This window comes from Triturus cristatus, chromosome 3_2 (genome assembly GCF_964204655.1).
Source record: "Triturus cristatus chromosome 3_2, aTriCri1.1, whole genome shotgun sequence".
Lineage (NCBI taxonomy): Eukaryota > Metazoa > Chordata > Amphibia > Caudata > Salamandridae > Triturus > Triturus cristatus.
Genome location: NC_140584.1, coordinates 258088465 through 258106635, shown reverse-complemented (window position 1 = coordinate 258106635; position 18171 = coordinate 258088465). Strand labels below are relative to the sequence as shown.

The window sequence follows — 18171 nt, the reverse complement described above, 5'->3', positions numbered from 1 at the left end:
TACCTTGAACTGATAGTGTACCCTGTTCACAAAACATCAAAGGACATTCTTGTGCTTGGTATTCATTGACACATGCAGATAGGAGTCGGACGTTTATTGTCACCAATTATTCCTTCCACAACTACAGAATGGCCTCCTGAAGCATCATCTTAAAAGTTTTGGACCTTGTTCAAGAACCAGTGGTCCAGAATGGACCTTGTTCAAGAACCAGCAGTCCAGAATCTAGCTCAGTGTTTGGCCCAGTTTTGGTACAACAAAGTACATTAAATTGAGTCACTCGTGGGTCTTCTTCTGGTACCTTCTCTATTGTTTTTTTTCGCAGGTGTTCTTCCACCTCTTGCTAAAAGTGATTTTGTTCGTTTTTTGGTTTCAGTTGCTTTTTTTGCCTTTAGTCAAGGCCACTGTAATTATGAGATTCTGCGGATGTGGCTTTTTAATCTTTTTTTTGCATAATTAAGGAATTGGCGTATTTGCCACAATCCATCATCTGCTGCATAACCTGCAGATTTTAACCCAAAAATGTATTTCTAGCTCAAACAGATCTAAAGTTACTAAGAACGTCAAGATGTTTTTGTGAGTTGGGAGACCCTTCGGCAAAGGTTAACTGGTCTTGTTTCAGTTACCTATTTATGTATTTGCTTATTAAAATCGGTACTAATGAGGTGAAATCTTTTCCCAAAGAGTGGTACCATGCGTAACAAACATTTGCAATAGGTCTCGCATATACGAGAGTTTGAGCTATTGACATTGCAAATGAGACTGACTTTTATTTTTGTGTTTTTAAAACATAAATAAAAGGCATTGTCATTTACAATGCCAATAGCTGAAACTCGCGTAGATGCAAGACCTATTGCATTGCAAATGCTTGTTAGCCATACCACCCAACGCGCACATGACCACCAGCCCCCAATACCTCAACTAGAGAATCTCCTTCCGCGTACCCAAGAGAAACCTCCAATCAGCCAACCTCGCCCACGAGGGAACCCCGCGCATCCGCAGAGGAAGAACAGACGGCAGAACCTTCTCCTACATCGCGGCCAAGACCTGGAACGAGCTCCCGATCAATATCAGACACACCTCCACCCTGCACATCTTAAGGAAGACCCTTAAGACATGGCTCTTCGACTGACCGGAGCTGCCACCACCGCGCCTGGAGACCCTCACGGGTGAGTAGCACGCTTAACGAATCCCTGATTGAAGTCAGTTGGTCAGTTTTAAAAACCTCCACATTCCCTTGCTTGTCTCTCTCCCTTCAGACTTATCCACTGATGCAACTGATAGTTCAAATGATATGTGTCCCATCATATCCACGACCCAGTTTCTGGATATGGAGACGGTAGTCACCCACCTGAAAAGCAATATCTTTTGGGTAGATCTCTTATCCAGCAGAGCCAAGTACTCTGATAGGGAGTAACACACTTAAGTCGTGGGCAACACCCCCAAGGGGGCTCCCACATGTGCTCATATAGGAAACAAGCTGGCACAGTGCTGCTAGTACTGCGCCAGTGACTGTAGCCTCTATCTACAACTGGCAATAACTGTCAGTACAGAAGCCTGACAACGCCCCCCTCACACCCTCATCCGCTGACACCTACTGGCTATTAATAGGTGTAAACCTATTGCTGTGTTCAGTGCTCTTCCGACCGCATCCCCCACCTCCTCCCCTGCAGAACGCGATGAAGGGCCCTCGAGTCTCCCATAGTCCACCCACATTCATTTGCCATGTGGTGAATTGTGGCCCCCAGCGCCATGCTTCTTTATTCATGATCTAAACCTGGTTTTGGACGCAAACGGATACATAGTGTTGCCGCCTGCCAACTAGAAATCGGCACACAAAAAACCCTGTCCTCTCCCACCAACCTTATCGCTCCCCTCAGCATCCTAGCGACCAAGAGCTTATTGTCATCTTTGTGTGTCTGTCAAGGAGGGCTTCCGTCACTAACCTAACCATGCTGTGTCCTCTGCTGTGCTGCGTCTGAAAGCTGCCCTCGCCTTATCTAGAAGGCGCAGCTCCCTTCGCTGGTGCCGGAGGCCGTGCCGGCTGTCAGCCGTTCCCTTCAACACCACACAAGATCGCGGTGGACCACTGTCTGCGCAGAGCCTGGAGTAGCGGCTCGCGTGCGGCACGCCAATCCTTTGTGGTGCGTTCTTTTACGGGGCATCAGAGAGGGCGGTTTCTTCCAGGCAGAGTGAGATTACTTTTCCGGGGTGGGTTATATTTTCCTATGACATGTTTCACGGGGTAGAAGTCCAAACCCTCAAACTCTCCCTCAGTCTGTCAATCATTATAAACTAGCATCCCGATTGACTGTTGGCCAGTCGAAAGCAAAGCACGGGAAATAGAAGTTTTAGATCCTCGGGAGGCAAGGAACGTGTTAGAAAAAATCCTGTCAGATTCGGTAGTGCTGGCATTTGTATGCACCGGTGCGGCAAAAAGCGTCTTTGGCGAAGTCTGTGCTCCTTGTCCTAGCATTTAAGTCTGATCAGATGTTTCCATGTCCACCTTTGCGGCATACACTACTAAAAACGGACGCGAGGCTATCAGGCTGAGCAAATATCCACTCGGATTTGAACCAAACACGATAGGAGTTATGCACTTATGTGAATAGTTTACATGAACATCCTGATCAGATGTATCAGCCCAAAACACCTATATGCTAAGATGGGTGTACTTGCGCTTTCAGGAGATAAACCCAGAATAACATTTTTAATCAAATGTTAAGATTGATTTTTGCTCTGATCGTTGAGGGAAGTGTGGGGCTTAAGTTCTGTACATAAAAGTTAATAAAAATGATTCTAGGGCCTGCTTTATAAACTAATTTGTGCACAAACCAAAGAAAACATCTGTCTAATTGAACTTGCGTTCCCAAATCAGGAATGGCAGATTTTTATTTTTTTTGCTTGTTATAAGTTGTAAATTCATAGTTAAAGGAATGGTTTGTTGACTTTTCTGGGTGGGTCAACCAGGAAAAGTTGGTGGATATCCAAAAGCTGGTAAATTTGTGTTTATTCAACCACCGTTTGCATTTAGCATAATGCGAACAAATGTAACCCCCGTACAAGAGTAAATGTATTTCTATGGCGGAAAAGAGTCACAGGCACTTTATCATAGTTGTTTGCGATGGAAGGTAAACAGTTTTTTGTTAGAGGAAAATATTTTCTTTTCGCGGTGCCAATAAATGGATGTGGATATGCACATTTGCGTTGAGTGTACCCTTGAAATTGTACACGTCACAAATCAACATGCAGATATACTTACATATCCTTGAAACTACAAGTGTCTTAGATTTTCTTGACTACCAGTGGAGTTCATTTAGAATTCATAAAGTAATAGATTTTTTCTTAAAACGTAGGAGTACTCACACAGGAGTAAATTTACAATTGTTTTGTGGCGACTGTGGGGATGGGGGTACACTTCTCCGAATGGAACCTCTTATTTCCATCATCACTCACAAATACCTAAGATGCCTTAATAATCACTTTGAAGCTTTGTATAGCTCGACCAAAGTTGTTGCCAGTGTCGCAGTGCTTTACATTGACGTGTACATCAATAAAAATGTATTAGTTCCTGCCAACACCACATTCCGGTAGCAAATAGAACTAGGAATAAACTCTCACAACAGTGTGAGGTAGCACATATGCATCTCTGTTTCGCAGGTTACATTGGTGACTTAATCAGGCTTTTAAGAAAATTGCTGAGCTTTTGTGGTAACATCCAAACAGTTGTAAACAAAAACGAGTGGTGCGCGTGTCACAGCGAGCCATGTGGTTTCAATTATCGCGCCCGTGTCTGGGCACGATAATTGAAACCACATGGCAGCGGTGCGCGTAATAGACACCAATAGGCCATGGGTGGAGCAATGTGCCCGCCTTTGGCCAATTGCGTGCTGTCTTTTATAAAAAGACGCACGCAAAGGACAATAGCGTGGGCCAAAAGGAACAGCACACACACAAGCGTGTGAGATTCCTAGGTGAGTTTTGAAACCCCCTACAAGAGGTCTCTCGCAGCACACTGTAACACTAGGCACGAGACCTTAAAATGACAAACTAATGAAGTAATACCAACAAAAGATGTGCTGCATTATGCCATATATTTTGCCTTTTCTTGCCAAATAATTTAGTCCACTGTGCCGCTTAATTTGGTGCTCCCTTGGCACATGATTCCAGTGGCACTGCCTTTAGTGTTTGTGGTTCTCTTAAGAGTTTGATGCAATAGTCATGTTGCATAATGCCATGTACTCACTTGTCAGAGGGGACTGCCCTCCATTCCTGGAAGAAACCTATTGCTCCGCCCACATAATAAGTGTTGCGTGTCCTTAGAGTCACCTGCTCAAGCAGCCAGACTCTTTTGGGGTCAGGCCTCTTTCCCCTGGCCATGCTCCAAAAGGGAGAATTGTCACTGTGGGGTTGTCGCTTCTTGTACCATTGGCTGCTTAAGCCTAAAGAGGGGGTATTATCCGACAACTACACCTGCCACTAAATTATTTTCGCTTGAAGAGTAATATTGTTTTTAAAAAATACATTCGCAGTGATGTATGGATGTCAAATTGACATTTTAAAATGTTCTAAATCATCAATCATTTTGTATAAACAAATCCTTTGTGGGTCCTGTTTATTGATTGTTTTATTATCTACCCAAGCCCCCAAGGGAATACTGGGTTGCCCTTTCTTCTATGAGATAACTGATGTAACATCATGTATGAAAGTTCACTGCAAAAAAAACCAAAAAATAGAAAAAAGAAAAACTAAGGCAAGAGTAGGCTACGACGAAACGGTTACTCCACATTAAATGCTTTCAATTGTTTTCTTTGATCGCAAACACTGGAGGCACGACAGCTGCAAAGGCTCACTGCCACTGAAAACCAATATTGGTTAAACATTTCGTTTAAGCGTTGTACCTTCACTGGCACTACAGCTGTCTGGATCATATTTCGGAACCGACCAACTGATGGATCAACATCCTCTGCAAAGAGAAAGAAAATACTATTTAGAATTTACAGAACAGGACTACTAAATGTAGATATTATTGATATCGTGATACAAGAACTTCAACTTATTTAAATTAAGATATTCACTTACATGGCTTTTACCCAGAATTATAAGTTAAAGAGGAGAACATACAAGCCTCTCAAATATACAGATACCTAGCGCCCTTAACTCACAGACCAAAGAGAAAATCCAAACAGGGTAATTTCATTAACTGCAGTTTTAAAATGTGCTCATTCTTGTTATACATCACCCAAAAGTCATACTTGTTGTGCTGGATCTACACGTGCCTTCAGTTGATGATTATGTAACCCACTCATTTCTGTAACCTTGTTGATTTACATGTACATTGGCTTCACAATCTTACATTGTCCTGTCAAATAGGGCAATGACTGTTTGGATATTTTACTGGTCATCAACATATGTACATTTGTGCAAGATTCAAGCTAGCTGATATTCATTTTACTGTTTGATACTATATTATATGTGTCAACATCTTCAATAACATGAATAGAATGGCAATATGCACTTCAATGGCATGTGGCAAAACAGAAGAACAGCAAATGTATATTTACCAAACTTATGGCCATGTTTACACGAGCTCAGACATTGGTTCCATTTGTATCACATTTGATTTGGCACCTGTTTTAAAATCGTTTATTTTTGTTTTTATGAATTATAATAAACTTCATTTCTTTTGGGACATCCACTCTATTATTTTTGGAGCACTAATCCATGAGCTCCAGCACTATAGATTACACATTACTATGTTTATTAAGTCTCTATAATGCATTAGGGACGACTTTTCTCCCTGAATATCAGATCCCCTGCGCTCATGTACTTTTCACTCTATTGTTGGACCAGAGCTGCTGACTACAGAACTAACTTGTTTTGTTCCATTTTTACAAGCTTATTTCTAAACCCTCCATCGCTGACCTTATCAGAAGCCCATTTTTTCCATGGGGTCTGAGCAGTCATTTTGAAGTCTCACCTAGGTAGCGCATGCGTAGTCTCTTCAAGACCTTCTGTTTTCTATCAATGGGCTTAGAGAGCACACATTGCTTTCCATTGGTTGGCTTCCTTGTTACTCATTTGCTTGCTTCTTATTGGTCAGCCTCTGTAGGTTTTAGGCTTTCTTCCTATTTCTCAGTTTGTCCTTTTTTCTGGAGAATGTACGCATTACTCTGAGCTACTTTTTAAATGTATTTTTAAATCACTTTACCGGAGTGGGCCTTTTGCAGCTGGCTCTCACGTGTGCTTCTCTCCCCATCTTCCCCAACTGTTCCTCCTGTGTCCGTGTTTGCTTGAAAGCATCTGCTCTTCCTCATCCCATCATCTGTGTTCCTTTGCCCCCACCCTCCCTCCTGTAGCTTGGGATTCTCAGCAGAGTTGCGGTACAACATGGACAACAAAACAAATTGACAAAGCCAATACTTTGTGCGGACACAATTTATTGACATTGCCAATGCTGGTTTTCTTTTACCTCCAAGTAGTCAAATATTACACGGTCTCATTTATCATATATCCCTTGCCCCTGCAGCCTAAAAAGAAGTTTCTATCTGGACTCTTGAGCCAAAAGAAATAAGCCCCTCTACTCCACTTGCTCCCTACAGACACTATAGGTCTTGTGCCCTATAATTCTTCTCTCCTTAGTGTTTATTCCCTAAAGCAGTGTGCTTTGTTACCCGGGTGGTAAGTAAATGTACTCTTCACCAAGTTGACTTGCCACGGATTCACTTTTCATACTAATGAGTGTTTTCTATGCGGTCCGTTTTTTCGGATTGTTTGATTCCTTGCTCCTTTAGCAATTTTACTACCATCTTAATTATGTTGTGCAACCTTCCTTGCCACCCCTCTTTTTGACTGTACTTATAGCAATATCATACCGTAAAGGCCCATTTCATATAATTACTTCTTAAGGTGCTACTTGAAGTGCCTCCTTTGTTCTGATGAAAAACACGTGTATTTAGAGCTTGAGTGGATGGATACGTCAACGGAACCTTCTATCTGGGCATTTTGCTGACCACATACTAAACCTCACCAAGTCCCTTTCATATAAAACTGATAATGTAGCCAGAGCTCGCCACGTTTCACGCGTTGATCATTTTGTACTAGTTTTCCCCACATTACTACCATGAAACCAGAAAGCAAATAAAGCAAAGTGCTTGGTCTTCTGCATATGGTGTCACTCAATTAATGGCCATGATGAGCAGAAATGACTCCATCTTCTACCAAACAAGCAATGGCAAAGCAAACAGGTCTTTCCATTATCTGTGTTGTTCACACAGATAGGAGCGTAACACTTAACACAAAAATGTTTAATTTTAAATTAAATGTCTCACTGAATGCTTGGGTTCAATTAATGCTTTGTTTGCCAAAAATCAATGCCTGTACTTTCCTAAATGTAGTTTTGTAACATGTGGATAACGTATAAAAATATGGTGCTGTCCCTCATGGACCAAAGTTGGAAACCCACCGAACACAGATCTAAAGGGAGCAAGTGAAAATCATGCAGCCTTATGGAGAGCAATCAATACAAATGTGTTTAATTTCAAAGTAAAAGTCTGAGTTTTTCCAATATGCGAAACAAAAAAGTGGATCCCACAGGACAAACATTGGAAGGACGCAAGTACTTGGGCAAGGCAAGTGGCGCGTCAAACAGATAGGAAGAAGCAAGCAAATGAGTGACGATTAAGCCAACCAATTGTAAGCAATGGGCAGGCTTACTGTAAGCCCCCTGTTAAGTAAACAAAATGTTTTGCAAGCGATAGCGCATGCACTGTCTCAGGCTAGACCTAAAAAGGAGTGTATTCTTGCATTACATTTGTGTTGCAAAATCCCCATGTGGTTTACTTTATGTCAGAAATAAAGAAAGGAAGCTTTAAATACATACTTCAGAATACAAAAGTATTATCTGCAGACAACTGGAAAAAAAGACGGTGGCTACCCATTCTGCAGAACAAAGGCACAATGTTTCTCAGCTTCGACTCAAAATTTTGGAAATTGAGATGGAGAGTGCTAGTATCAATAGCACTAAAAAGCTCTTACAGTGAGATTTTTTAAATAAGCAATTGGACTCCATTCAACCGAAGGGTCTTAATGACTGGTTAGAGAGGTCATGTTATCTACAAAGGCTTGTTTGTTAATCACAGACTCATGGATGGTTCTGTGCCCATGCTACTTTTAAAACGACTCACTACAGACCTATTTGTATTTCAGTTGAATGTGACGATCCGCCAATGAGCCATTCAAAGGACAGCCCCTTTTGGTAATAAGGGATTGATTGTGGCACCACATGAACACATCTCCAGGGATTGTCCTACAGACTGATCCATCGTGGCTGCTTTTAGGGTCAAGTTAATTAAACACATTTTATACACACGGTTTCCACATTTGAAGTGTGCCATGCTTGACATTTCTGTACTTTGCTAGTTCTTTAGTTTACACTGCATGTTTGTAAGTGTATGCCTCTATATGCTTCTTTACACTCAACTACTCCAACATGGTAAATAACTTATCTTGTATGTTAAGCGATTCACACGGTGGATTTGGCATCCCTCTGCTCTATTGAGCAACTGTAATCAAGGGAAACATTTGCAATTCACCTTTGATGACACCGTTAAGTACAATGTAACTAAAATTCTTGGTAAGCGTTTTCTTAGTTTGCAATTAGCATGCTGGCATCGTAATTTAGGAGTATGGAAATCACGCTGGTTGCTGGAGAGCCCCTCGAATGGAGCGCACAATCACTATGTGCGCTGCAGGTACTGTTTGAGCAGGTTGTTCTACTGCATGTTAGGGATAACTTGATGGTTGTAAATCATATGGTTTCACAAAGAACGCTTGCAGCTTAAGCACAGTACGAACGGATATACCAAGCATGACTTGGGGTTTGCCAGTCTTTGAATTGCCATTTATCTTGCATTTACTGCAATGAAACAGGCACACTATAGTGACAGCATGAGTACGGTGATCAACATAAAATTCTGTGTCATCTGGAAGAAATTGAACACCTATTTAGACAGCTTGTAATTTGACTAGCACATTTGGGTTAACTGACATCATGTAGTAACACTGCACTACCAAATGCTGTTGTGTATCTATGGATACAGAGCGTATATATTTAGGTTTGTTTCTAGAATGAATTCTGTTACAAAAGCATCCCTGTCGAAGGATATAATATATCCGAAAAACATTGGGCATTATATAAACTACAACGAATAACAAGGTCTACTGATGTGATTAAAGCTACTCAACATTCACTGGATAAATAAAACTTAACTGGAGTGACCTACAATACTATTACTGATTACTCTCTAGTCTGGTTTAAATCACAGAAGTGTGTGACTTTATATTTCAGTCTTAAATAGCAATACCTAGCGACAGTGCCTTTACAGAGAAAATAAACTACCTATTCACATTTAGTCACACTTGAAAAAGGATAAATGCAGCCTCAAGAGCACGTTAATTGGTTAATTCTGTAGGACTAGCAGTTAACCAAGAGACCATTCACAAAACTCTACATTTCCTTTATTATTTGCAGCCATAAATGACACCACAATACTAAGCGGTATCTATTGGTCTCTAGATGGGTCCTCCTTTTATGTTACTCAGGCATGTATTGAAAAGATCTTCAATATGTTCCTACTGTTGAAGTTTATATAAATTCAGCAGGGGTGGATAATTTGTAATATGCCACTGCAAACTTGTGGCACGCTCGATTTCCTTTCGACTGTAGCCAACGGTTAGCTTCTCAAATCTGGCAAAAGGTCAGTGGGCTCATTGTGAGAGGAAACTCACCAATGAAATGAGACAGCAAATCTTGTTAGTATGGAAAGCAATATTTTCAAACTTTCAACATGGTGATGCAATACAGCAGCCATTTTAAAAGTATGAAAACATTGGTTTCTATACTTTCATGATTGCTGCCTAACTGAATCATGGAATGTGGCAGCCATCTTGAAAATTTAGAAAACCATATTTTCTATATTTTCAAGGTGGTTGGTCACAGTTATTGGATCTGCCAATGCAAGCATATTTTAAAAGCACCCAGCATTGGTAAAGGCAATAGAAAAAGCCAGTATGACAGAATGGGGGAGAGAGAAAAGACTGTGGCAAAGAGACCAGAAGCACAGAGAGGTGATGTGGGATAACATCCAGGGCATCACAAAGATGCCCTACTGCATTGTAGAGTAGTGGTTGTGCATGGATGAAGAGAAGAGATGGAATTGGGAGGTTGGAGGAATGAGGGAAAGCAATAGAGTGCACGGTCACGGCTAACAAAGTAGGGGGCAGGACTGTTACTCTCATGGAGTGCTAACTAAGGGGAAGTACAAGAAATGTAGTACCACGATGCCAGCGGTGGAATGAAACACCTTAGCCAATCAAAACCAAAGTTATTGCCCCAGGAGCAGGACAAACAAGAGTAGGAAGGAAAACCATCCAATAGAGAGGAGGGAATTCAGAGAGAAAAATTACATCAAATTGACACCCAAAGCCCACTCCATCTAGTATTGTAAGGAATGCTGCCTGCAACAATACCAGCTGTTATAAGAAGACTTCAAACAGGACAAAGTGTAGAGCGGGCCACTAATGAAATAATGTAGTTTAAATGCGGAGGTTTCCCCAAACTAGACAGTCGAGGGTACGCAACAAGCCCCAATGTATGTCAGAGTCTTTCAGTGTCCAAACAGGTGGTCAGCAAAACTTCAATCACTCACCGGGATTGATAACTTCATCATCTTCACTGAATGTGACCCTCGAGTTCCGTCGCTTTCGCTTGGGTCTCTGAATGTCCAGGTTGCCTTCTTCTATTGTGAGCGTGGATATTCGCTTGTTGTGGGCTGTATTAAACTCGGTCAGGTTCTAAAATCAACAGAATTATCCACACTGGTTAGTCCCATAACTTAGTATATAGCCACAAACAGGTCTGGATGTTCCGCTTCTGCCACCAACTTAATGGAAATATTACAATATATACAGAGTTCAAGTACACACATCTTCAGAATAAAATTAATTTACATATATAGAAGATGTTCAAACACAAATGTAGCTCAATCCACAGCCACTAACCTGGACCCTATCATGCACAAGGACAAAGAAAGCTTTACTTCTAACAATTTGTTTGTCGATTGTTGCATTGCGGATGCCATGGTGTGGACTATCTGGCCACTTATATTCGGTTTAGACAACAAAAAACTTGTTTTTATTTAAAGTTTTTTATTCCGTTTCAAGAAGGACTTGTGATCACGTTCCAGAAAAAAAAATGATCAGCACGCAGATTCCGTAGATTACAAATTCTTCCCACATTGGAACAGGTATCTATGTATCGGTGTAAAGTAAAGTATGAAAGGTTAGTAAACCAGAAACTCTACGGCATTTCATTCAGGAGAGGTGGAAGTGCATGTGAACCTATAACACAACAAGCTGCAAACCAAATGAAAGGTTTTCCATTTGCTGCATGTGTTGTTGCAGATCACATGGTGTGCACCAACTGAACAGCAGCGTTGCTTTCCCTTATGTAGGAGTGATGAAAAGCAGTAGCCGATGTTAACCATTGGTAACACTGGCTGACCCACCTGCGCTCCTTTGTTAGTGTTTATGTCAACACAAGGTTCCACCCATATTCATACCGGGGATATTATGAAGAATATAGCAGCTCCCTTCTTTAATGTGGAGTAATCCTGAGAAATGTTAGCAAGAAACAGATTTACAATTGTATAGCAAACCTGGAGGCAACCTAAACATCGAACCAGAAATATCTCGCTTAGATATAGAAAGTCCTAAGTGGATGGGTGCAGAGGAAACAAACAGTTTGATCCGGCGTATAGGTTTTGTTCTATGTAGCATATGAGGGCATGTTTAACTTCTGGAGACAAACACTTTATGCCAACTAGGTAGAACTGGAATACAGAAGTAGGTTTTTTTTTTTTTTTTTTTTAAAGATCATGACTCATGAGCCATCAAGTAATTACACCACTCCAGAAGCAGGATGACTTTCTTTAGGGGGGGGGGGGGGGGGGGTCACACTGAAGAATAAGTGACTTACCTTCAGCAATGTCTTATATGGTAGGGACAGTGTAGATTACTTACTTTTGTATTATCCCAAGGCCTCAGTCTGGATCCGGAAATTCTTGAGAAGTAGCCCAGATGTTAGGTGGTGTCGTTCGGCTAAGTGTCAGCAACGCTCGCACCAGAAGGGATGTGCACTGACATCCGTTTATTTTCACCACCTTCCCATGCCAGTAGCACAGAGCCACGAAGAATGTTGATTAACACGTATGCAACATTACGGGCCTCATAAGTGAAGCCCTATGCCAAAACTTGTTTGCAGTGATGTGAGGGTCGGTAAGGAATCTGCGGCTAGATAGATTCTCCAACAGATAAGGCGTTACTTAGGTAAGTAACTTGTTCATCTGATAGACTTCTAGTCGCAGATTCCTTACCTTAGAATAGACATATGGGAGGCATCAGAGGAGCATGAGGGATGTTGACTGCAGCTTCATCACCACATATGGAATGAGAGGAGGAAAAGCGTAGGCAAGGATTCCTGACTCTCAGTGTACTGCCTATGAACTGGTTAACTGGAGGCGAAGTTTGGAGATTTGGGTTTTTGGTGGTGGGAAACAGGTCTATTTGTGGGATAGAAATTCTCTGCTCTGGGGCTTGTGGATGGCGTTCCAACTCATGAGCTTGCTGATAAGGTTCTCAAAGTCGTTATCAACCCTCCAAAAGGTACTCAGCTAGCAGATGTATGATGTTGTGGTACTGACAGCAAAGGAAGTGTGTGCCACCCAGTTTCTTGAGGCAATACATTGTATTCATGTTGTCAATTTTAGGGAAAACTATCTTGCCCCGTATGACCAGACAGAAGACTTTTAGAGCTCGGCATATGGCCAGCAGCTCAAGGTAGATGATGTGAAGTCCCTGGTATTGAGTGGGCTACGGTCCCTGCAACCATATTGTCAAGATGTGCACCACAGCCTGCGACAGAGATGTCCCGGGTAATGTCAACTGCGGGAAAGGCCTGCCCACAAACAGACTGCTAATGCAGAGAGTGATTGGTGCTGGCCTTTACCAAGACAAGATTTTCCAGAAACCCGCCACTTGTGACCACTGCACAAAGAGGTAGACTTGCAATGGACGCAAGTGGAACCTGGAATGGGCTTCCATGGCACTGTAGGAGTCCATCTTCATCCTGACCGTAAGTTGATTATATGGCTGAAAAAGAGGCAGCAGCTGTTGAAATGCTAACATTCTCTGTTGGTTGGGGTAGGATTCACTTGGGACTACATTTAGGACAGACCCTAAAAAGAGCTGGACATATATGGATTGAACACGGGACTCAGTGGTATTTAAGGTGAACCCAGGCTGTGGAACAGGGAGACTGCAGCTTGAGTGTGGGCTACGCATTCCTCCCTGCCTGCACTCTTGATCAGGCAAACCGATGTACGGGAAGACACGAGTGCGCCTACCCCGGCCTTCCAGAAATGAGCACCCTCCACCGCCAGGAGAAAATCGGGTCCAATAGGGGTCCAACGGTGTAGCTGGGTTCGGTAACATGCTGGGTGAGGGAGATCAAGTTTGAATTTTTCCAGAAGGACCAGAGTTTGGGTAAGTGTGGACTTCTAGGTGAAAGTTAAGGGCTCTGGTAAGGATGAATGTGCTGCCTTGATGAGGGGAGCAACGAAGCTTTAGCTGGTGTTGGTGTCTTTGTATGTAGATCATGCTGATGGTATTTTTGAATATGATGGCGATTACACCTCCGGGCTTGTGCGGATGGTCTTGCCTGGTGATTTTGTAGCCGGCAGGGATGGCTATAGCGATATCCGGGGCCAAGGTTGAGTTTAGCCATGTTTCCATAAGAAAGAGCAGGTCTTGAGTGAGATGGAACTGTAAGTCCCATATATCCATGCCATGTTTGGGGAGCAAGGGGTGTTGAGGAGCATGCATGCGTGTCGTGTTTGGTGATATTTGGTCTGCGAGAGCAGGTGGCTGGTTTGAGTGTGAGCAAACAGTGCAGTTGGTGCAGGAGTGGTTGGTTTATTGGTGTTGAAGAGTGCATGAGAACTTAGAGGCGCTTGTGAATGCTCCTTCCGTGTTGTGTAGTGTGGTTTAACAGTAGTGCGGCCAACGGCAGCGGGGGTTAAGAGTACAGAGGAGAGCAGCAGGTTAGTCATGGGTAGGAGGAGAGCCAGGGTTCCTGGCACTTGGCAGGGCAGGCACACACAGGGTTGCCTTTGGTACACCAGCGACAAGTTTGCAGTGTAGCTGCCATTAAATACGTTCTTGGAGAAGGAAGGAGCGCAGGGTCTTGTGGGTGGGAAACCAGCGATATCCCTTCCTGTGCAGATGGATGATGGGAAATCTAAAGATGCCACTTCCTGCACAGATGGGCAATGAGAAACAACATCCTCTTGCTTGGCTTCTTCTTTTAAGGACAGTTTTGGCAGGAAAGCTTCAAATGGCATATTAAAGATATTTAAAGCAGCTCAGGCATGGCACTTTCAATGTATTTAAACGGCTGTAACAGCACACAGAGAAAAGCTTCAGCTCCAGTCACTGGATGCTGCAGAAATAAACTGAAAGTGTCTAGGTGCTGAAACTGCTGAGGGTTACTTAACTGGCAATTCTTCCAAAATGTTAATTTTTCAAATGTTTTCATCCAAGTTAGCCAGTCTCCAAGGTGCTTACCTATTCTGTCACTCAGCGTCCGTTCCTGTCCCAGCTTGTTTAGTATGGATCTAAAAGCAAAGCTGAGCTGATGTGTGATTGTAGTTCTACATTTCAAAGGGATATCGACATTCGAGGTACTCTTGTGTTTGGGAGGGTTTTTTTTTGATGGAGTAGACAGATTATAGTATTTTAAAGTTGAATAGGTCAAAGATTGCCCCCATAAGTGTGAGGAGACACTATATCCCAACAGGGGAAAGGGACTGCATTGGCAGATTCTTGGCATGTCTTCGAGAAGCAGGCTGCTACAGTGTTCTTTACTGAGCTAAGCAACAGAATTACAAAAGTTCTTAATATTTCGAATTTATCCACACTTTACAAAGACCTCCCTCTATACGTTCCCCAAGTGAGTTCCGAGCTTGAATACTAACACAAGCATGGCAGATATATTCACAACTTGAATATGGAGCTATACAATACCTAATAAAAAGAATGACTATACTGTTATAAATTCGCAGCACCACTGTCGCAGAAATACTCTGCTGTAGATCGCGTGCAATACCACAGATTATGTACCAGAAATACTACAGTATGACAAATTAAAGAGTTTATAAAAAAATGAATTTGCTGGACTGTGCCATACTCACAGCCTTACAGTGAGTCTAGCCCCCAGAATGCTGGAAACCAACATTGTACTCCAGCATATAAACAGATGTGCGAAATCTGAACATAGAATATCAGTTTTGGCTTCTGGAGACTCGTGTGATTCCTCAAGCACCGATTTTGTCTGCGGGAGGGGGGGGTTGGGGGGGGGGGGGGGTACAATGGTCTGTGCAGACTATGTCCATAAACTAAACAGGTCTTCAATCAGATGGGTGCAGTCTAGAGAGGAAGAGCCCCACTGGCAGAGACCATCTCGCAGAACGACCGGCCCCACATTATAGTGAGCATCCTCAAGTGAGATATGTGGAAGAAAAAAGCATATTCTGCAGTGTGTAAAAACTGTGGCACATGAAACCAGCTGTAGCAGGAACTAAGGTGACAGCACAAAGAGGGTGGGTTGTGGAGGAGAAGCACCTTGTAATTTTTTTAATTTTGGTCTGTCTCCATGTCAGGACACGGAGACAGAACAAAATGAAACAAGCATTGGCATAGCCAACAGGTCTCGCCTTCGGGTCCTTGTAAGTGTTTAGCCATGCAACAGTTGATGTTGCACCAAGGATATTGTGCTGCATAACTAAATAATTATAAGGTCCCAAAAGCAAGACCTGTTGGCTATGCCAATGCTTGTTGTTTCAAATGCTATGATTGTTAAATATAATTTTGGGTTGCGTAGCCTTGCCTGCGATTGTGAATTAAATTAGATCTTACTAATTATTGTAGGATGCCAACGGGGAGCTCTAAATGCAAGCAAGCCGGGCTCGTGCAAGTCATTTGATATCAATCACTCATCGTTGTGTTTGGCACTTTGCAGTCCTGTCTGCGTCCCACTGGGACATATTTTAATTAACAAAAAATCTTACTGTGTAAAGAGTAGAGTTTCGGTGCATCTACAAGAAGAGCCCATTGTGCACAGGTAAGACGTGTATATTGTATTTATGATTCGGGGAAACGGTAAAAATGAGCCGCACTGTATTATTAACGTTGAATTAAGCTGATGTGATCTCGGGTTGAGGAAGGAAGCCCAGCTTGTTTCTTGAGGCTTCTGGGCGCAGGGTATGTAGTCGGGTGCACGTGTTTGTTATCAGTCGATGAGATTCGTATGTTTAAATACAAATTATAAATCAGTGAAGTTCGCGGACCCAGATTGACGCACTCAGGGTCCCAGCTCGTGGATAAAATTAACAATCTTGTCAGGTCTCGTCTCCGCACTCTTCGCTTACCGCCCTGCATGTGTGAGCCCTTCCGTCTTCATGCAACTCTGGAAGGGCCGATCTGAAGGATTCGGTTCGAAGCCGGGGTGGCACGGTTAGTGCAAGTTACCTACGTAGGGCCCACGGAGAGCGGGGCATTTACGCTGCCCGTTCTCCTAAACCGTCAGCTCAGACACGCCCGGTCCTGAACACCGGCGCAGACACTGTCACAAACTGATCAGCGCTCGTGGGTGCACCGCTAGTCCAGGGCCGGACTGGGCATCGGTACCCCTCTGTACCGTCTAAACCTACAACAGAACTGGTCATCGCCAGCCCCAGAGGTGCACCACCGGTCCCTTCAGGGCCAAGGCTGAACTGAGACTCGCCTCCGAGGTAAAACATTGGCCCTTCCAGATCCACGGCAGAACCGGCCTTCACCAGCCCCTGAGCTACACCCCCAGTCAATGCAGGCCCACGGCAGAAGCGTGCGCGCCCCCAGGACACATTGCCGCCAGCTCTTCCAGACCCACGGTGGGGGGCGCACGGCCGGCATGCACCGCAAGAAAGGACAGGGCACATTTAAACCGCGCTACACTTGCACATCTTATAGTCCATTAAAAGCATTCAGACTGAAGTCTCGTAACAATTTGTCACAAATAGCCTGTTCTACGTGTAGCCTGGAGGCGCACCGGGTTAGTAGATGTTGTCCACTGTTTCTTTTTTTTCCCAATTTTTCTTTCTTAAGTAGTCATGTAAAGCAAATATCTTTCTTTCATTGCCTGCCCCTCTTTATTTTCATATTTCGCTCTGTCTATGCTGCTCTGTTCATTATCCTACTTTCCACAGGCTAATCTGTTGCTCATCAGACTTTTGAAATAAAGCACTTTAGCAGGAATCCCATTTACTGCAGCCAAAATAAATGAACATGGGTAAGATTTCTGGTCGCTAACACGGGGTCCCTTCAGAATGATGTAAGCCTTTAAACAGGGATCTGGCAAATATAAACCAGGCATCGCTGGCGCACTCACATTTTCTGGGTTGAAAAACTAAAAGCCCATGTTTGAACCATTTCCGGGGGTGGCACTGGAAAATAGCAGACATCTCACTGAGAGGTAAACACGGTCTCGCTAAATTGACTTTTTAAAAATCTTTAGGCAGTCTATACGTGTGAGCTCCCTCGAGGGGCAGCCTGCCGGGTTTGCTCAGTTATGGCCGTCAACGTGAGGACTGCAGTAGGGCAAAACGTGGTGTGCAAAATGCCTTTCATCAGCTCTAAATCATAATTCTAACACCTCCTTATGCGAGGTCTGGGAAAGCAAGTGGATGGATACTGTACATTCGTCATCGAAGAACCCCGAACTTTAGTTTTGTATTTTCACAATGCGTCTCAGCCACCGTCTCCCCTTTAAGATGACATGCATGCAAACACGTGTGTGAGAAGAGGGCGCACACAAGGCTTCACATGTGCATAAAAATGCATGCGTTGTTTTTAATGTCCAACTAAAAGGTAAAAATGAAAATTAACACGTTGCAGAGGTACATGTTCATTCGTGACAACAAAAGATTGGAATCAATTTCTCCTAAACTTGAGAACCGTTGTCGACCGTTTTATATTTCCTAAAGTATTAAGAACCCTAGTATTCCAAAAAGATAGAAGAAA

At 43.1% G+C, this 18171-nt stretch overlaps 1 protein-coding gene across 2 annotated transcripts in view; it reads right to left on the bottom strand.

Moving 5' to 3' along the window:
• PPP1R8 (protein phosphatase 1 regulatory subunit 8) overlaps positions 1–18171 on the bottom strand; it is a 95082-nt gene that overhangs the window by 12094 nt on the left and 64817 nt on the right. For both annotated transcript variants that reach the window (XM_085647567.1, XM_085647568.1), the window contains 2 exons: positions 10707–10851; positions 4899–4963 (listed from right to left, as the gene is read on the bottom strand). In XM_085647567.1, coding sequence (XP_085503693.1) covers positions 4899–4963; positions 10707–10851 — 210 coding nt within the window. The remainder of the gene's footprint in view (positions 1–4898; positions 4964–10706; positions 10852–18171) is intronic.